Genomic DNA, 20,867 nt, shown 5'->3' on the forward strand with positions numbered 1-20,867 from the left:
GGCAGTCGGGGGACAGAGTGGCCAGAATTTGCTGCTCGATCTCCCTCACAGTGGTGCCTGAAGGAATGGCGGCGCCTTCGGCAGCCACGGAAGAGGCAACACTAGTGTCATCGGCCAAGGAATAAGGAAAGAGAAAGAGATAAGCCACGAATAGAAGTAGAAGGAAGAAGAAAGATCCAAAATAAGAACCTCAAAAATCATTGTCCTCCTTTGTAATCTCCGAGCTTATCCCTAAAGATCCAATTGCTGACCATTTCTTTGCATTTCCTTATCACTTCACTATTTTAATCACCACCAACCAGAACACAACCACTCCCAACCAAGATACAAGTCAACTCTCTCAATGATTTCTTCTTAAGTTTCTTTAATCTCCGTCGCCGGCATCATGGGCGGCCAGTGCTCGAAGCAAGTGCAACACTGCAAGGCCGTGGCCTACGAGAAGCGAGCTCTGCGCGACCTCCTTGACTCCTGCGGAGCCGCGTTCCCCGGCTCCGACCACTTTCCGGCCGACCGGAAGTCCTGGATGTCCGCCCTCGGCCTCGGCGAGCTCCGGCTTCATCAGATCGTGTGGCCGGGGACCCACGACTCTGCCACTGACTCCATCGGTATCCCCTGCATCACCCGCCCCTTCGCCCAGTGCCAGTCCTTCTCCGTCTACGGCCAGCTCTGCCTCGGAGCACGCCTACTAGACGTCCGCGTCCAGAAAGATCGCCGGGTCTGCCACGGCTCCCTCGTCTCCTACCCCGTCGACCGCGTCCTCGATGACGTCAAGCGCTTCCTCGAAGAAACAAAGCACGAGCTCGTCGTCCTCGAGCTCCGAACAGAGTTCGGCCACGAGGACCCCCCTGACTTCGACAAGTTCCTCGTCGAGCGCCTCGGCGACTTCCTCATCCCCCACGACGAGGCCGTCTTCGCCAAGACCGTCGCCGAGGTGCTTCCGCGGCGCGTAGTGTGCGTGTGGAAGCCGCGGAAGGCGGCGCCGCCGGCGGCCGGAGGCCCTCTGTGGGGCCCGCAGTGTCTGCGGGACCACTGGATTGACACCGACCTTCCGATGACTAAGTTCGAGAACAACTTGCGGCGGCTAGGGGAGCAGAATCCGGCGGCGGAGAGGGGGTACTTTTACCGGGTGGAGAACACGGCGACGCCGCAGGCGGACAACCCCGTGGTCTGCGTGCGGCCGGTGACGGGGCGGATACGCCAGTACGCGAGGCTGTTCATCTCGCAGGCCTTCAAGAAGGGGATCGCCGACCGGCTCCAGGTGCTGTCCGCGGACTTCATCGACGGCGACTTCATCGACGCGTGCGTGGGTTTGACTCTAGCGAGAATGCAGAGGAAGGCATAACCCATGATTGCACTCTTCTTCATAATAATATTATTATTATTATTATTATTATTATTATTCACCGTAGAATTATGTGTGATATTAAATCTTGAGTGTGTTTTTTTTGGTAAAATGTTAAAAATGTAAATATATTTACATGGTATTTCTTAAAGGAGGAATTTAAATAAATTCGTTGTAAGAATCGAAAAAAAAATATCAGCAAAAATTAAGAAAGTAATCAAAGATACAAGCTCTGCGAGGAATGGAAGATTAATTGATTATTCAACAATCATGTAAATATAAATTGGATTTTGTAAACTAATGATATTAATTTACTATGGTAATAAAAACCACCAATAATTATTTAATTTAATATTAACTCTTTTATATATTAAACTAATGGATTATTAGGTAAGTACATGAGGTAATTTTAATATCATCAATCAAATTAAGTTAGGTTATAGTTTAATCCCTATATCTAAGTGTACAGGAACTTAAGAACACAGAAAATCGAATGAAACATGCAACTAGCAAGAAAGACTACACAGGAGAGAGCCGATGGACTCGGTGTATTCGAGAGATGAGGTGTTGCGAAAGACTACGTGGGCGGACGGACGAGAAGGAGGCGTGCGACGTATTTGAGAGACGAGAAGTCAGAGCAGAAGGTTGCTCGAGAAGGCCAGAAAATGAATTCGGGTGAGCCCTATTTTAGATGGGAGAAATCACCCAAGCAAGTGGAACCAGAGCGGAAGACCCGGACCAATGCGAGCGAAACCAGAGCAGAAGACCGGGATTAAAAAATCAACGAAATGTTGACTTTTTGGTCCGACCGCCAAGACCTAGTCCAGGCACCCGAACTTGGTCCGGGCGCTCGAACCCCCGGGATAGCCCGGGGGTGCCTCGGCTCCGCGGAGTCGCGAATGGCAGTTCAACCCGGTTCGAGCCCTCTGAATGCTTTTGGGTGCTCGAACCAAAAATTTTATCGAAACGCGGCGTGGCTTGATCCGTTGCGATGGGGATAAAATTTTATCCCCCTCTAGGCACCTGGAACCCTTCCAGACCCCCCGATCAGGACTATAAATACAGTACTGATCTTAGTAGCTAGAAACAATCACTTGTAATCAATTCTTTTGTCTGTTCTACTATTGTGTGATATGTCAACGCTATAAGATGTTTCTCCGCCTTAAGGAGACATTGATAAGCTTTCAACTTCCTTGGATTGGCAATTCCCTGATTCAAAACTAAGTAATTCCTTGTGTGCCTTTATCTTTAGTTTACTTCTTATTCCTTTTATGCAAGTATCTATTTTAATCAAGTTATAAAAATCGAGAAAAGTTTTATTTTTATTTTTATGCAAGGCTATTCACCCTCTGTAACCGGCCGCCAAGAGACTAACAATTAGTATCAAAGTAAGGTTCGCTTCAGAATGACTAACCGTTGACCGAAGCACAAGAGATGGTCGAACCGAGCATCTACCCACCGAAATTGGAGGGGGAATTCGCGAATTGGAAGAAAAAGATAGAGATATTTTTTAAAACAGATTTTGAATTATTAATCATTATGAAATATAGTTTTGTAGTCTCGAAAGACAAAGAAGAATATCAGTGGACGAAAGAACAAACTGACTTTATGGCAAATGACAAACCAGAGTTTCATTTGTTGAGCATTTTAGCGCCACAAAAAGTCAACCAGATCAGAGTCTACGAGTCAACCAAGGAACTTTGAGAGAAATTCCTAGAACTACACGAAGGGATTCGGAGGTAAAACTAACGAGACGAGATCTGTTCCGGAACCAGATCAACAACCTCCGATTAGAAAAAGGCGAATCATTTGCATACCTTCACTCAAGGATCAAGGAACTCATCACCGGACTCACGAATCTCAGAGAAAAGATAATTAACCGAGATTCACTAAGGTATGTGCTTAACTCATTTTCTAGAACTTCTAAATGGGTGCTCTTAGTAGATGCATATTATATCTCTAAGGATCTAGAGGTAAGTACTTTAGAAGAGTTATTTTCAACATTTGAGATTCACGAATCTAGAAATATAGGTCTAAGAACGAAGATAACGCAGAATATTGCCCTTAAAGCAAAAATTGATGAAAAGAGTCTGAAACATCCCTTGACGATGACGAAACAACGTTAATGGTAAGGAAATTTAAAAAGTTCTTTAAAACTAATAAATTTAATCAAGTGCAGGGTAAAAGAAAGGAAAAAAATAATATGCTACCACTGTGACGAAGAAGGGCACGTCAAAGATAACTGCCCAAAGTTGAAGAACATGGAGAAGAACAAGAAGTCAGTCCAGACAAAGCATCGAAATCTAAATGCAACATGGGATGAAACGTCGTCCGAGTCGGAGATCGAAGCACTCGCCGGACTTGTGCTAGTAGCAAGTCACCAAGAAAAAGAAAACGAAGCAAGCTCTTCCGAAATAAGTATCAAGAGCATTGATGAAGGGGGAGCAACATCAGAAGGAAGACACTTCAAGGAGAGCTTCAGATTATAGGATCGACAATGTAAGTCAGGTATGGTCTCTAATACTTGATAAATTATTTCAATTTATAAAAATATTATCAAAAAATCCCTATAAATTAGAAAAAGAAAATGATGAATTAAAAGGAATTCTAGCAACATCTTGCCGATTGAAGATTTCGACAAGATAAAAATAGAAAATAAAAAATTGAAAGTAGAAATAGAAGATTTGAAAAATCGTGCATGCTCCCATATTCAACAAGTAAGAAAATATAATGGATTAAATTGACAGTTTAGATACCATAAGAGCCAAATTAGAAGAATATCACAAAAGAATGTTTTTAGAAAGTTTTTTATTTATCCAGTAAGAAAGAATCTATTTTGGGTTCCAAAGTCATGTTTAAATTAAATTAGCTTTTTGAAAGGTAGACCTATGACTTTCAGAAAGAAAATTAAATATTTAATTTCTTTAATGGGTTTTGTCTAGAAGTGGTTGTTGTTCTAATAACTAAGAAGACCTAATGTCTCACCATAACCTGGAAGCCAATTACTGAAATGAATGTTTAATTTAATAGCTGTTAAGCTTTTAATTATTATAAAATTATCTAATGCTTTAGAAAAATTATTTTGTAAAATTTCTGATTAAAATTAATTTGATCTTAATTTTTTTAATTAATTTGATCTTAATTTTTCTCTTTCCGAGAAAGAAGAGTTCAATTTAAAATTTTTTTTTTAAAATTCGTTGTAAGAATCAAGATTTTTTAAAATTTCTATTTTCTTAAGTTTTTGGATATAAGTTTAAATTTAAATTTAGATTTTAAAAATATTAAATTTTGAATTTTAAAATATCTAAATTTGAATTTGGATTTTAAAAATATTAAATTTTGAAAATAGTTAAGATTAAACTTAAATTCCAGTTTTAAAAATAAAATTTGAAAGATATTTAGGTCTGAATTAGACTTTATTTTAGTTTTATATCTAATATGATTAAAGGGAGAGAATTAGAGGTGAGTCTAGGGGGATGTAGATGTTTTTATTTTTTTGCATATTTTTGAAATATTAAATATCTCTATTATTTGTTTGTTTTTTACCCTAACTTAACTTGGGTTGTTCACATAAAAAAGGGGAAGATTGTAAGTACCCCGAGGTAATTTTGACGTGATCAACCAAGTTAAGTTAGGTCCTATTGTGGTTTAACCCTTGTGTCTAAGTGTGCAGGAACTTAGGAGAACAGCAAGTTGAGCGAAAGACGTAGTTAGTGAGAAGGACAACACGAGAGGGAATCGACAGGCTTGGTGCATCCGAAGAACGAGGTGCTGCGGAAGAGTACGCATGCAAACGAGAAGGCGTGCGACATTTCCAAGGGACGAGAAGTCGGAGCGGAAAGTTACTCGAGAAGACCGGAAAATAGGTTCGGCTGAGCTATATTCTGGATGGCTGAAATCACCCAAGCAAGTGGAACCGGAGTGGAAGACCCAGACCAATACGAATGGAACTGGAGCGGAAGATCGGGACTGAAAAGTTAACAAAATGTTGACTTTTCTGTCCGTGCACCCAAACCCCCGGGACAGCTTGAGGGCGCCTCAACTCTACAAAGTCGCAGATGACAGTTCAACCCAGTCCGGGCACCCTGAACGCTTCTGGGCGCTTGGACCAGAAACTTTATCGAAACGCGAAGTGACGTGATCCATTACGATGAGGATAAAATTTTATCCCCCTCCAGGCACATGGTGTTGGATCGAGAAGCGCTAGAGGGGGGGTGAATAGCGCTCGTGGCTTTCACGCGTTTCGGACTCGGAAATCGTTCGAGTAAATGCAACGGAAATAAAAAAAAAAAACAACACCCGAACACAAGCTATTTACTTGGTTTGGAGCCTAGGGCGACTCCTACTCCAAGACCCGCGATCGTTGATAGCTTTTTGTAGGCAACAACTATATCGCGCAAATTTAGTTACAAAAGTATTACAAATTAACAGGATTAAACGTTGTTCCGACAACTAAATTGAAGATTTGAAGCTCTGGGTCGTCGGGAACTTGTAGCAGTACTTTTGGGTCGTATTGTTCGCAACACACAGGAGAAGATTGTTTTGGAATCCATTGAATTAACCTGCTGCTCGAATACCCCTTTTAAACAGTGCTAGAGGCTCCTTAAAGCCCTTCTGAGGTGCCTCAAAGCAGCCGAGTTAGCCGTGTGGATCAGCGCTGAAAGCTTCTTCTCTTATCTTGCTTGAGGCGCCTCTATGGCCACTCCAAGGAGCCTCCAAGCCCTGGTCCAAGGCGCCTCAAGATCCGTCTGAGGCGCCTCCAAGCTTGTTGCGCAGCCTGATTCTACCTTGCACCCGAGGCGCCTCCAAGCTCCACGGAGGTGCCTCGGACATTATTAATCCAAGGCTGACCTTGCTCATTTATCCCTGCAAAGCATGTTAGCTCATAAGACACACACATACCCTGCAAGACAAAGTTAACACACATAAAAATATAGTAAAAGCAGTATTTGACAGTCGTCGGACTGTCCGGGTCTGACTTCAGATCTCCGACCGGAAACGCTAGGTCGACCCGACGCCTACTGTTCCCTCTGCGGGGAACGCGCCCTCACCTACTCCCCTCAGGAGAGATTACCTTATGTCAGCCCGGTCCTCCAGACCGACTGGACTTTCTGCCTAGGGTTACCACCCCCTATGATTTTTCTCCACCTAGGGTTACCACCCCCTAGGACCTAAGGTTACCCCCCATAGGATTTTCCTTCACCTAGGGTTACCACCCCCTAGGATCTAAGGTTGTCGCCCCTTAGGGTTTTTCTCCACCTAGAGTTACCGCCCCCTAGGACCTAAGGTTTCCACCCCTTAGGATTTTCACCTGCCTAACTGCAGTTAGGACTTTCTTGAAACACTTATTCAAGTACGTTAGACAACAATTAATCTTAACTTTGAACCCTTTGTCATTATCAAAACTCGGGTTCGATTGTCGGATGTTTCCTGCACTAACACTTGGAACTCTTTCAGACACCCTGATCAGGATTATAAATACAACCCTGATCCCAGTAGGTAGAAACAATAACTTATAATCAATTCTTTTGGCTGTTCTACTACTATGTAAACTGTCTACGTTGTAAGAGATTTTTTCATCTAAAAGAGATTTGTATTAGTAATCTTTTGATTGTAAACTAAATAATTACTTGTGTAGCTTTATCTTTAGTTTACTTCTTAATATATATTTTTTTTTTTTTGTATGCATGTGTCTATTTTTATCAAGCTTATTGAGAAAGATTTTATTTTTATTTTTCTAGAGGGCTATTTACCCCCGTCCGCCAAGAGACCAACATCTGCTTCTTCTCCGATTTAATCTCTGATCTGATATGATTGTTAAATCTCTCAATTCACAATGCAGACTCTCTTTTCTCTTCTCCCTTTTCTCATCATCTCCTCCTTCCAAAGTAATCAATTAATGATCCCATTAACTCCATAATCGATGTTTAAGTTTCATTAACTGATCGCTAATCTTCCCGTTAATCGATTGTTGCAGCCGTGTTATCGACGACGTTTACGGTGATCAACAACTGCGGGTACGACGTTTGGCCCGGCGTCCTCGCCAACGCCGGCTCCTCCGCCCTCGACTCCACAGGCTTCGCGCTGGCGCCCGGTGAGTCCCGCGCCCTCTTCGCCCCTCTCCCCTGGTCCGGCCGCCTCTGGGCCCGCACCCTGTGTTCTGCTGACTCCTCCTCCGGCCGGTTCGTCTGCGCCACCGGCGACTGCGGCAGCGGCGCTGTTGCCTGCGGCGGAGCCGGAGCGGTGCCCCCCGCCACCCTCGCCGAGTTCACTCTCGGAGGCGCAGGCACCACCGACTTCTACGACGTCAGCCTCGTCGATGGCTTCAACCTGCCAGTGCTCGTCGCCCCTCTGGGCGGCGCCGGCGCGGGGTGCGCCGCCACCTGGTGCGCGGCGGACGTGAACGCGGTCTGCCCGCCGGAGCTGAGGGTGGCGGCTGCCGGGAGCGCGGCGGTGGCGTGCAAGAGCGCCTGCGGGGCGTTCGGGACGGCGAGGTACTGCTGCAGCGAGGAGTTCGGCAGCCCGGCGGCGTGCGGGCCGACACCGTACTCAGAACTGTTCAAGACCGCATGCCCGAGAGCATACAGCTACGCGTACGACGACGCGTCGTCCACTTTCACTTGCCCCACCGCCGCCGTTCCCGGAGGCGGCTACGCCGTCACCTTCTGCCCCGAAACCACCAGGTACGCCGCCGCCCGGGGCTGCCGATCAATTTGCTATCGCCTTCAAAACTTATCAAAATTCTCACTTTACTACGCAAAAACGGTCAAACATGTTTAATGCTCGATCAAGGAAGAGCACATGATCGAGCATCGAAAGTCACGAGACCAGTTCATCCATTTTTTAATCACATTCTTGCGATGCAGTTTAGAACCCAAAGGCGGCGATCGGAATCCGGAGGCGACCGGGTTGCCGTCGGCGAACGGCACAATGGTGTTCTTCGGATCAGCGAATTCAGCCGCCGGCGACGTTCCCTACCTTCATCAATTTGGGGGAGTATTTGCATTGGTTATTTATTTATTCTTATTTCCCCTTTATTTATTCCTCAATTCTGTATCCCTTTTTCTAATTTAAAAATAAAAAATGGATATGGACAGGTAAATTTCTATTTCTGATATATTATAATAATGCGATGGTAAATGAATTCTTTTTAATCAGAGATGATGATAAAATATTTAAGCTTGATGCATTATAATATAAATTGTCAAGGGATTATTCCCTCACGATCATACATTACATGAGATTAAATAATCATGAGGCTATAGAGATTGATGCTCTACATGTGAATGTGTTTAAGATGCAATTAATATGAAACTAATAGATCAATCATAAATAGTCGAAGCCATTAAAAACAAATAGGTTGAATTTCCTTAGCACCTTAGTCACTTACACTTTCAACACCGACATCCCTTGTAGGGCAATTACTAGCCGAGGAGGTGTTCTCCGATGATACCATTTGGTGTCACTCGTGCTAGTTGCACGAAGCATAGGCGGTGTCGACGCATTACTTCACCTGACTAACAGATGATCAATTGCACCATCCAACAAAGCAATCACTCCATTTGCGATAAATTTACAATGAGCAATCAAACTTATACGACAATCCAACGAAAATAGGTTCCTCAGACATCGACATGAATTGGTCATCTAAAGTCATAAAAAGCTTGGCAGGTCGTTACAGATCATTTGAAATCCTAGTGAAAACCAAATATCCTGTTAATCCGAGATAGCAACCGTATTACAACTGGAAATATTCGGAGTTTCGGTGGAACAACTCTTGGATGTTTTCTGCACACTCGGTTTATCACAAAATGGAGCAATGTCTTTGCTGCTTTCTCTTCTTCTTGTTTTTCTTTGGTGGTTGAAGTACAACCTTGATGGCTTGATCGAATACTGCCTTGACGTTCTGAACCGGAACATTTTGCACCGTGGCAGAATTCAATCAGAAAAAAGTGGTAGATCGGAGTTTAAAGAAGGGAAGTAACTTGAGAAAAAAGCATACTTGTTGGGTCTTCGAACTACATTCAATGTACGCAGCGGCCCCTATTTGCTTCAGCAGTTCCTCCCCCTTAAACATTGTTATTTATGGTAAGCAAGACGCATATCGCAATATGAAATACAACCGCACCATACACTGCTAGATTTCACCTGAGCAGTACTAATAGGAAAGGCACCAGGATGATCAATGAAGAACTGTTTATCATCTCGAAGATCTACAAACACCCCGTGCAGTAAAAGGATTGTAGGAGCATTTTTCAAACATTAGAAACTAATGAAGATAAACTTGAGAAGATCGATAGGCTTTAAAATGTACTACTGTCAAACAATTTTCGGAAATGCCAAACATAAATTGTATCTATACCAAACACAAGCAAAAAAGATGAACTTGTATCACTCTTAGGAACCACCAGAAAGTCCATAAATTGTACAGCAAATAGAAATGAATCAATATATTTATTTATCTGTACCGACCAATTAAAAAAATAAATACCATGTCATCACGTTCTCCTTGTTAATCCTAAAAATAGTTGAATGTCAATGGTCTAAACAAATATGATGATGGGTTGCTCATCAGGTGAGACACAGCAAACCGGCATCAAACAAATAGTGATTGGGAGCTAGGTAAGATAAGAAAAGATCAAATAATCAGTTACCTGTAATCTATTAAGATGTGAGGAAAACCATGTCTCAGAAATCAAAATCTAATGAAAAGACATATCGTTAAAAGCAAAAGTTACATTTTAAAGCACTTTGTTACTTCAACTTGATTTGCATAGTTTAGGATACAACTAGTATAAGTCGGTAACATTGTTCAAGGAGAGAAAAGGAAGAGTCATCAAGGTCATAAATCTAAGAGAGTGCCATAAAGCAACTAATAAATCATGAACCACAAACAGATGCAGCTAACTGGTAGAAGATTTTAGAGTCGCTAATCCAAAAACACGACATGCAAACAACGCCACTCTCAAGTAGAACTGATTGAAGTGCAAAGAAAGAGTAACATGTTATGGAATTAATAGTTACCAAGTTTTGTTCCAACAAGAATTATGGGCACACCAGGTGCATAGTGCCTCAGTTCAGGTATCCACTGAAAATCCAAATCAGAAGGAGGAAAATGTAAATCAGAAAATTTTGTTGAGTTTAAAGGTCGAGAAATTATAAAATGAATAAATTCATTACTAACCTTTTTAGCAACGTTCTCATAGCTAGCTTTACTAATGAGAGAAAATGCAAGCAAAAAGACATCTGAGCCTCGGTAGCTCAAAGGTCTCAATCTGTTGTAATCCTCCTGCCCTGTTAAATGGAAAAGTCTTATTATACCAACCTTTGAAACGAAGAACTAGAACTAGAAAGCAACAGCAAGCAGAAGAGACAAAGAAAGTTCCAATGTACCTGCAGTATCCCACAACCCTAAGTTAACTGTGCTTCCGTCCACAACGACGTTAGCGCTGAAATTGTCAAACACTGTTGGAACATAGTCCTGTTCATAAGATGAAAAACACAAGTATCTATAAAGTTATTCTTGATACATCTTAATGTCTTCTCGGATATACTTTACATTTATAATTTCATTAATGAGATACAACCAATGCTATACTTAGTGGAATATATATTTAATGAAATTATTGATCAAAGTATTAGCTTTTGCTTCCAAGTAACAAAGAGCAGATGAAATGCTTAATCAGAATATGCTAATGCTCAAATTTCAACCATGGAAAATGCATAACATTAACATTTCCCAAGAAACTGCGTGTTGAGAGGAGACAATGTCCTTATTTATCTAGCAGGTGTTTCTTCCAACATAGTACTAAACATCTCGTTCCATTTAAACAAGAAATCTCCCGATGTTCCTTCATAATAAACACGATCAAGCAAGGAATCCACATTAATCTTACAAGCATCCTAGTTAATCAAAATACAACCAGCTTAACCAAAACTGCTTCCTAATGGTGAACAACAGAAAATTTTAAAAAGATCAAAGTTCACAATTCAAGATCGTCACTGTAAATGGGGAACCTAGCAATTAGGAATTTTCAACGAACGGATCTAAGAAAGGATAGTATGGGGAGAGTCCCAAGAAGGGGGGATTTTTCCATGTTTAATCTCGCACACAAGCTATTCAGCCTAACAAGCATAATCTAAACACCAAACAACCAAAAGAAAAATCAGAATTTTCAGCACTCACCGTTGGAAAAGTGTTGCTGGTGTAGGATATAAGCATGCAGGTCTTTCCTACGGCGCCGTCGCCAACCGTGACGCACTTTATGAACTTCGACGCGCTCATCTCTTCGACGGATCGCCTCCTCACTACTCTTAATCGCCGACCACAACAAAGAACAAGACAGAAAAAACGGAGGGAAAGGGAAAAAGGAACACTTTTTTACCCTTCCCCACCTCCGCCGCTGTCCGCTGTTGCTCCAGCTACGCAACCGCTGCATTCACCCCGCAGCCTTCCGCCATTGACAACGAGAAGCAGCAAAAATCCCAACCCTAACGAAGCACGGGTAGGGATCTGCACAAAGGGAACCCCTTTTCTTCGCGGTCTCCTCGTTGTGGAATCGTGAGTCTTCGAGCGGTCAGCCTGTCGGAAGCCACAAACTTAAATTAACCTCCTGGAAAATATTATATTTAGAGGTCAGTCCTTTAAAAATTCACACTAATCCACTTTTTCATCGATTCATTAATTAAAAAAATAAAAAAGAACGAAAAAAACAATACATGTTCTTTTTTAATATTTATTTTAAAAAATACGATTGAGGATGAGAAAAGATGAAAAATTTTTAAACTTACTAAAGCAAAAATATAAAGAAACAGGGCGTGGAAAGTTAAAATAAAAAATTTATAGTGTAATGGTTTGCAAATTCGAAGGACAACTAAGATGTGGCCTTTCTTTAATTTGTCAATATCCAATAATTATATATTTTTTTATTATCGTTATTGTTATTTATATTCTTTTATATATATATATATATATAAGAGTCACATCATCATCACAAGCAACTTTAGCATAAAATTGATTGTTTTCTTTGTCCTTAATCCAACTAATTACATATAGACGACGTCGATTGGTTATCATACCCCATGTATTAATGGGGCCCAATTACAGATGGACGATCTCCACGTTCAAATCACGTCCCGCCGACATGCACGATCGATACCAAAGTGTGTTGCGCTCAGCCCGACAAACTGAACCAGGAGCTTACAGTGGTGACAAGGTCATCAAGCTTACCCCACTATGACGCGTCGAAAACGGAGGCGGCAGGTGGTTGGAGCGGTGAGAACCCCACTGTGAGTTCGTTACATGGCGAGCAAATGGTGATTCTCCGCAACAATTGAGCGTTGACATACCCGAGCTGCTTCAGAGGTAACCGGCTACTCTGCCTCTCTGCGGAACTTAGGGGACGTTTGATTTAGGGTAATAGGAGTGGGGAATGAGAATAGGAATCATTGATTCTCATTGTTAATGTTTGGATTATAGGAATATGAATACAAATAAGAAAATAAATCCTTGAAATTGGGTAATGACTCATTCCCATGTACCTCCCCTTCAATGAGTCATTACCCTATTTTCATCAATCAAAATATTACCTTATTCCAAAAATACGCTTGACTTAAAACTAAAATTTTCTCCATTAATATCAAATATCAAAATATATTTATTAATTTTTTCTTTCATATCACTTATCTCTCCTTATTCTCTCTCATTACATTTTCTCTCTCATCATAGTTTCTCTCTCATCATTTTATCACACACTTTCTCTCTCCTTAATCTCTCCTATCACACTCTCTTTCCTCTTTTTTTCTCATTACACTTTCTCTCTCATCATACTTTCTCTCTTCTCAATCTCTTCCATCGCACTCTCTTCCTTCTTTTGTCCTCATCACACTTTCTCTCTCATCACACATTCTCTCTCCTCAGTCTCTCCCATCACATTCTCTTTTCTCTTTTTTCTCATCACACTTTCTCTCTCCTCAATTTCTCTTATCACATTTCCTCCTTTTTTCCTCATCACACTTTCTCTCTCATCATACTTTCTCTCTCCTCAATCTCTCTTATCACACTTACTCCTTTTTTTCTCAACACACTTTCTCTCTCATCATACTTTCTCTCTCCTCAATCTCTCCCATCATATTCACTGTTATCTTTTTCTCTCACCATACTTTCTCTCTCCTCAATCTCCCTCATCACACTCTCTCTCCTTATTTTTTCTCACTATATTTTCTCTCTCTTCATCCTCTCCTATCATACTTTCTCTCACATCATATTTTCTCTCATCATGCTCTCTCCAATCACACTCTCTTTTTTTATTTTCTCTCATCACACTTTCTCTCTCTTCATTCTTTCTTATCACACTTTCTCTCTCATAACACTTTCTCTCTCATAATACTTTCTCTCTCATCATTCTCTTTCATCATATTTTTCTCTCATATTCATCTTTCTCTCACATATATTTTTTCCTCTTATTTTTCTTTAAGGGTAAAAAAGGAAACTTTGATTTATTCCGATAGAAGATATTCAACTAACCAAATATTACTTTTAAGAGTGATATCCATGCTCATACCCATTCCCATTCCACAATATAATGATTCTCATTTCGATTCCTATTCCTAGGAAAGAACCAAACGCCCCCTTATTCTTGAACGTTTATGTTTTCTAAATCGATTATTTTAGGCACCTTCATGAAAAGAGCGTTTTAGTGGTGACTCATACAGTCATACTACAATCGAACCACTCTACCTTGATAAAGCCCTAAAAGCCTTGATTTGGGGGAATCCTAACATCACGGTGGAGAGTGTGATTCTACCAGATGGGGAGAAGTACAAGAACATGATTGGGTTTTGGAAGACTCTTCTTTCAATTTGTTATGTACACTTGCACTATTCTATGTGTTGCTTTTTTCAGAGTTAAGTTTGATTTGACTGTATAGGAATACTCGTAGGAAACACTAACGAAGGTCTTCGACAGTGCCATAGAGTGTAGGATGGATCGTCGTTGTACTTTCCGGGCACTTGGTGGTGGTGACGTTGGTGATATGTGTGTCTTGTCTGCTGCTACCTTTCTTCGCGGTGTCAACCTCATTCAGGTTCCAACTACACTGATGTCATGGGTGTTTGATTTACTCTTAGATTTTGTTATCTAATTGTTCATCGAAAAGTACTTTTTGACTAACTGATTGAAAATGATTAAATTTATGTCAATAATGTTCAGGTGGAATCATCATTGGGGGCAAGACTACAGTAAACCATCCAATTGGGAAGAACATGACTGAGACCTTAATTTTACCAGCCACAATGTGTTTTAATAGATACTGACACTCTAAATACATTGCCTGATAGGGAATTGGCATCTGGCATTGGTGAGATTGTAAAGTGTGGGCTCGTTGGGGATGCCAAGTTGTTTGAGTGGCAAGAACAGAACTTGCAATCTCTTTTGGTAGGGTATCATAGTTTATTCTTGCAATGAGCTATTACTAGAAAACCTATGTTTTGTCCGACCCAGTTTTATAGTCTCTGCTTTCTTTTTGTTTGATTTAAAATCGCATAGGTTCTTGTTGCTTGCTAGAATAAGGTTGAATGTTCTGTTCCTTACATAAGACACTTGTCAATGTTGCTTTTTGTTGAATCAGTAAAGAAAGCATAGCTCTATTAACGAAAGAAATGATGAAATGCCACTTGAATTCAATGTCCTAATCTAGTGAAAGAATCTAGATACTGATATTTATTCTCCCTTTCAATGCCAGTGTTAATGTTAAATAATTTAAGATATCCCTTTTGTTGCATTAAGAATGAACTGCCATATTGTAGATCTTCACTGTATCGTAGATGATATATTTTATGATTTTAACATTTTGCCTTGCATTCTCTATGTTCTATGCTTATTCTAACTTTAGCTTGTATGAGTCTTATATTTTTTTTAAAAACTATTCAGAGATCCATCCACCTGGCATATGCAATCAAGCCATCTTGTGAGAACAAAACTAAGGTTGGTTCCTTAGATGAAAAAGAAAGAGGTATCCAGGCAACCCTGAACTTTGAGCATACGTTTGGACGTGTGAGTATTGAGTTTGCACGTTTTATTCTTGTTCTTCTGTCTGTTTCTAATATGTTCGAACAACCTTCAGCTCGTTATTCACAATTTGATCAGCTGTTTCTAGAAATTTTCCTGAATGGCTATCTCATGCTGTCTTGTGGTAGGCAATTGAAACAGTGGATGATGGGCAATGGCTCCATGGAGAAGCAGTTGCAACTGGATTGGTGAGACGATGCATTCGATCTCATTCACTCTCAAGTTAGTTTTGTTTCTAGATGTTTCAATCAATGAATGGATAATAGGTGATGGCAGTTTATATGTTTCGTCGCCTTGGCTGGATCGACGATTCTATCGTGGCGAGTCCTCTAAACCTTACAAGATGTCAAGCTTCCCACTCACCCACCTGAGTGATGACGGTCAAGAAATTCAGATCAGTTATGGCTGATACTTCTGAAGCGTCCTTTGGGTGGCTGTGTATTCACCGGCGACTATGACTGGAAAGCACTCGATGATACTCTTTACACCTTTTGCAACAACAGATAAGCTATGGTTCCTTTAGAGTTTGTTGAGATTGCTCAGTAGGCGAACTAGTTAAGATCAGCTATCTATTATCAATAAAAAAAACACGTTTCTTATAATTACGATAATTACGATGGATAAATAAAAAGTCGCTTCAAATTAGTTCTGAAGATCATTGCAATTAGAATCAATTGTTTTGGAATGCCCAAGAATTCTCCCTCCGGAGGGCTTCCTCTTCCTCAGGAGTGAAATCATTCTCGATGTTAAACTGCCGGCGAATCTCTTGCGCTTGCTTCCCTTTGATCCTGTCGGCGACGGTTTCAAGCACCAAATCCACAAGTTCTTCAATGTCCAGGTAGTTTGCAGCCTGTTTTCATCGATGAGTGATAGAAAACCAAAAAAAAAGCCGTATTTAATTAGATATCTTCAAATAATAGAATAATCATGAAAAGGGGAAAAACGAAATGCTTTCTTCTTCAGTACGTACAATGACAATATCGAAGAGGGAGGAATTGTTGAGCTTTACGAACTCGTTGTCCCAGGCCCTGAGCGCCGGGTCCGAGACGGGCTTCGAATATGAGATGGAGGAGGAAGAGGAGGCGGCGGCAGCAGCGGAGGAGGAGGGCGACAATGGGAAAGAATTGACGGCGGCATGCTTCCGGCAGTACTCGATGACCTGGATCAGCACCTTGGAGCTGACCGTTGGGAGGGGGATGACGTCGTCGGCGTCGGCGACGATGTCCTTGATGATCTTCGATTGGAAGGCCACCTCCTCCTCCACCTCGAATTCTGCACCGTCGCCGGAAACGAGCTTGATCATCTTCGCCATTGCCGAAGGAAGGATGTAGAAATTAAGGATTCGACGCAGCAGCAGCAGCAGAGATCGAAGGAAAGCCGAAAAAGGTTGCAGGGGACGATCACTAGGGTCGCATGTATATAGGCGAGAATCGATGAGAAATTGGACCGGGTTTTTTTTTAAAAAAAAAATCATAGTTGGGCGGATTTGGGATTTAAGTTTTAATCAGATTTAACCGAGTTCAATTGTTTTAGTGATTATATTTAGGGAACATAAGATATTCTTAGTAAATAATCATGTAAAAAAATATTTTATAATAAATTATTGAATAGGATAGATACTCTTCCTATTTTAGTTAACTAATATTATTAAAATTAAAGAAAATAGCTAAATAATTAACTGAAATTGTATTTTATTAATAATTGAACTCGTTAAACCTAATTAATCCGCGCAACTAATTTTTTTTCTGCCCTAGCCTACAAATAGGCTGCAACCTAAACCCTCTGCATCGCCTTTCTTTCGAACTCGCGGTTCATCCTTCCCTCCGCAATGACGAAGATGATTAAGCTCGTTTCCAGCGACGGAAAAGAGATCGAGGTGGAGGAGGAGGTGGCCATCCAATCGAAGGTCATCGAGGGCATGCTCGGCGACTTTGACGGCGTCATCCCGCTCGCCCCCGTCCACTCCAAGGTGTTGCGCCAGATCCTCGAGTACTGCCGGAAGCACGCCGCCACCAATTCTTCTCCCTCGTCGTCGTCCTCCTCCTCTGCTTTCGCCGCCGCTGCCTCCTCCTCCGCCTCCTCCTTCTCCGCCGCCTCCTCCTCCGACAACTCCTTCTCCTCTTATTGCATCTCATCGAAGCCCGTCTCAGACCCCGCGCTCAGTGCTTGGGATAAAGAGTTCGTCAAGCTCGACCCATCCTCCCTCTACGATCTCTTCATTGTACGTACTGAAGGAGAAAGCCTCTTCTTTTCCGCTTTTCATGATTATTCTTCTGTTATTTGAAGATATCTAATTAATTAAATACGTCTTTTTGTTTGTTTGTTTGCTTGTTTTGGTTTTGTGTCACGGATCGATCGAACAGGCTGCGAACTACCTGGACGTTAAAGGATTGGTCGATTTTATCGCTGAAACCGTCGCCGACATGATCAAAGGGAAGGAACCGGAAGAGATCCGCCAGTTGTTAGACATCGATAATGATTTCACTCCTGAAGAAGAAGAAGCCGTCCGGAGCAAGCACCCCTGGGTATTCAAATAATTGCTATGATCTCCGGAACAGAACAAATTTGAAGCGACTTTTTAATTATCCGCCGCCTTAATTACATTCTATTTTATTTACTGTTTTTATCTTGTCCCTTTGTAAATAAATATTCTCCATGATGTTCAATTGTTTGCGTTGATAAAATTTGAAGCAAATATCAGTACTGAAAGGAAAAAAAAAAAGATCATATATATTTCTGTTGTTGCCATCGCAAAATTTTAATTATTCCTTTCTTTTTCATTTTTCTCATATAAAAACAATTCAATTAAAATAAAATTATCTAACACACGAGAATGAAATGTTTGTTATGCTTAATATTTTAGCTCGATCTTTTGTATCTGTCTTAATTCAGTTTTTTCTTTGTCAAATTGCCCGAAGCTTATGCGATTTTCAATCCAATTTACGCTTGTTGTATCTCAGAATCTTCATAGATTACTCCAACAAAACATACTTAAAGCCCAAGGGAGAATGAAATTTTAAATCCTGCTCTATCTTCACCAATTCCTATAGACTTAACAATCAATAATGTCTCGTTTTACACTCCTAATTCTCATTAGTCTTACCATTCATCTTTGAATAATTCCAATGATGAAATTCCTCGTCATATGATCCCTCTAAGCAAGATTTATGCACAATGTTCATTAATTTTCACTCATTATCCTTTTCCACAAATTCAAATTAATTCTTTAAATTTTGTTGAATTAACTAGCTTTACTTGTTAGCGTGCCTCCGCCACTGGCCCTATAATATGTCACCATCACCTTCCCTATTAAGCACCATTGGGAAGGTGTTAAGTTATACGATCTTCTTTTATATTGTCGTCGATTTTTATAAGAGTTGATTGTCTATAATGATACAAATTGAATTGGATCTTCTAAAGATAAACATTTTACTAGTGGGTATATCATATTTATTGGATAAAATTTTACTTTTTGCCTTCTAAAGAAATAACTTACCTCTCTTACTCAAATATTGAAACTGAAGACAAAGATATATAATTAATGTGTCTTTTGGAATTTTTTGATTACACTATCTTGTTTCAAAATTATATATTTCCATGACCGCTACATCCAAAATCGAGTATGATAATATTAGAGCGATATACACTACTATAAATCTAATTTTTCATACTCATACAAAGTTTATAGAAATTAATTTTAATTTTATCCTATAACATGTGGTAACTCAGACAACCTTGACGCTTTAATAAGTTGACAATCAAATACACTCCGAGTTTGTCATAGGTTAATGACAACAAGAATATCAATTAAGCATTATAATCTCGCTGATATATTACTAGGGGAGGACTGCCCATCGCTAAGAATAGACAAGGGAAATTTGAATATTTAAATTATCAAAAAAAAAAAAGGAAAAATAATAATAATTTTGATTTCAAAATTAAAATTTACCATATTTAATTAGCTTCATACTCAACTGATAATATTTCTAAATTTATCATATAATTTTTTATGATTATAATTAACAAATCTTATATTTATTACTATGATTGCAATTACTATACCATATTTGATGTTTCTATTTAATATTTAGATAATAGGTATAAATAAGTCCATGAGGTGCAGTAATAAAATCATCAAATTAATAATTATTGTTTATTCTATCCCTCGGTAATTAATGTCCAAGGTGATCAAGCTCTTTCGTATGGTAACGACGAAAGCAGTGAAGGAGATGATCAAGCTCGTTTCCAGCGATGGGCAAGGGATCGAGGTGGAGGAGGAGAAGGTGGCCCTCCTATCGAAGGTCGTCGTGGAGCAAGGGATGGATGTGGAGAAGGTGGCGTTCCTCCTATCGAAGGTCGTCGTGATCAAGGTGGAGAAGGTGGCGGCCCTCCTATTGAAGGTCATTGTGGAGCAAGGGATCGAGGTGGAGGAGGTGGCAGCCTTCCTATCGAAGGTCATCTTGGAGCAATGGATCGAGGTGGAGGAGGTGGTGGCCCTCGTATCGAAGGCCATCGTGGAGCAAGGGATCGAGGTGGAGGAGGAGGTTGTGGCCCTCTTATCGAAGGTCATCGCGGAGCAAGATATCGATGTGGAGGATGCGGTGGCCCTCCTATCGAAGGTCATCGTGGAGCAAGAGATCGAGGTCTACGACGTGGTGGCCCTCCTATCGAAGGTCATCGTCAAGCAACGGATCGCGGTGGAGGAGGCGGTGGAGGAGGAGGAGGGGATCCTCCTATCAATGATCATCAAGGACATGGAGCTCGACGATGCCGGCGTCAACCCCCTCCTCCTCGAGTACTGCGAATGGAAGCGCGCCCAGAAGCACGACGCCTCCAATTCGTCTCCCTCCTCGCCCTCCTCCTCCGATGACGACGACGACGACGACTCCTTCTCGGTCCCTTCGCTCAGCGCCTGGGACAAAGAGTTCGTCAAGTTCGACGGATTCGACCCATCCGACCGATCCTGCCTCCGGGATCTCCTCCATGTAAGTGCCGAAGAAGAATGAAGAAGAAAGCGTTCCTTTCTTTTTTTCCCCCTTTTCATGGTTATTCTGTTATTAATTAAAGACGCCTTTTTTGTTTTGGTTTTGTGTCACGGATCGATCGAACAGGAGGTTGCAAGTGAAAACTGCCTGGACGTAGCTTTGGTCGATTTGATCTCTAAAAGCGTCTTCGACATGGTCAGACGACGGAAAGAACCGGGAGAGATGCGCCGGTTGTTTGCATCAAGAATGATTTCACTTTTGAAGAACAGGAAGCCATCCGTAGAAAGAATGATTTCAGTCATGGAGAAGAGAGCGAGAGAATTTACAGCGAGAAGATTTCAGAGATTAGGGAGGCGTGTGGTGCAACAACTTCTGGCTAATCAAATAGCCATTCTAATCGCTATGATCTCCGGAACAAACTTGAATTATCAGCCTTAATTACATTCTATTTGTTCTTATATTTTTTTCTTAA

The 20,867-nt window shown here is 41.1% G+C and overlaps 5 protein-coding genes and 1 pseudogene across 6 annotated transcripts; 4 read left to right on the forward strand and 2 right to left on the reverse strand.

The window, feature by feature from the left end:
- LOC121998621 (PI-PLC X-box domain-containing protein DDB_G0293730-like) lies at positions 1-1,520 on the forward strand. Its single transcript, XM_042553608.1, has one exon. The coding sequence runs from the start codon at positions 386-388 to the stop codon at positions 1,340-1,342; it is 957 nt and encodes a 318-aa protein (XP_042409542.1). The 5' UTR covers positions 1-385; the 3' UTR covers positions 1,343-1,520.
- A 5,658-nt stretch (positions 1,521-7,178) lies between these two features.
- LOC121995462 (thaumatin-like protein 1b) lies at positions 7,179-8,506 on the forward strand. The gene is made up of 4 exons (XM_042549196.1): positions 7,179-7,230; positions 7,320-8,025; positions 8,209-8,350; positions 8,501-8,506. The coding sequence occupies exons 1-4, from the start codon at positions 7,179-7,181 to the stop codon at positions 8,504-8,506; spliced, it is 906 nt and encodes a 301-aa protein (XP_042405130.1).
- Positions 8,507-8,910: 404 nt separating this feature from the next.
- Positions 8,911-11,943, reverse strand: LOC121998622 (rac-like GTP-binding protein 5). 2 transcript variants are annotated; one of them, XM_042553610.1, is made up of 7 exons: positions 11,529-11,939; positions 10,736-10,823; positions 10,527-10,636; positions 10,367-10,430; positions 9,491-9,555; positions 9,345-9,410; positions 8,911-9,248 (listed from the first exon to the last, which is right to left on the reverse strand). In XM_042553610.1, the coding sequence occupies exons 1-7, from the start codon at positions 11,625-11,627 to the stop codon at positions 9,147-9,149; spliced, it is 594 nt and encodes a 197-aa protein (XP_042409544.1). In that variant the 5' UTR covers positions 11,628-11,939; the 3' UTR covers positions 8,911-9,146. The 2 variants fall into 2 exon arrangements, with proteins under 2 accessions (XP_042409544.1, XP_042409543.1); XM_042553609.1 differs by having other exon boundaries at positions 10,367-10,636; positions 11,529-11,943.
- A 489-nt stretch (positions 11,944-12,432) lies between these two features.
- Positions 12,433-15,917, forward strand: LOC121995463 (annotated as a pseudogene).
- Positions 15,918-16,080: 163 nt separating this feature from the next.
- On the reverse strand, positions 16,081-16,722 carry LOC121995464 (SKP1-like protein 11). The gene is made up of 2 exons (XM_042549197.1): positions 16,381-16,722; positions 16,081-16,260 (listed from the first exon to the last, which is right to left on the reverse strand). Exons 1-2 carry the CDS (start codon positions 16,720-16,722, stop codon positions 16,081-16,083), a joined length of 522 nt encoding a protein of 173 aa, XP_042405131.1.
- Positions 16,723-17,238: 516 nt separating this feature from the next.
- Positions 17,239-20,833, forward strand: LOC121995465. The gene is made up of 4 exons (XM_042549198.1): positions 17,239-17,631; positions 17,774-17,935; positions 19,595-20,395; positions 20,522-20,833. Exons 1-4 carry the CDS (start codon positions 17,239-17,241, stop codon positions 20,831-20,833), a joined length of 1,668 nt encoding a protein of 555 aa, XP_042405132.1.
- The last annotated feature ends 34 nt before the right edge of the window (positions 20,834-20,867 follow it).

The sequence above is a fragment of the Zingiber officinale genome, chromosome 6A (assembly GCF_018446385.1).
Source record: "Zingiber officinale cultivar Zhangliang chromosome 6A, Zo_v1.1, whole genome shotgun sequence".
NCBI classification, from domain to species: Eukaryota; Viridiplantae; Streptophyta; class Magnoliopsida; order Zingiberales; family Zingiberaceae; genus Zingiber; species Zingiber officinale.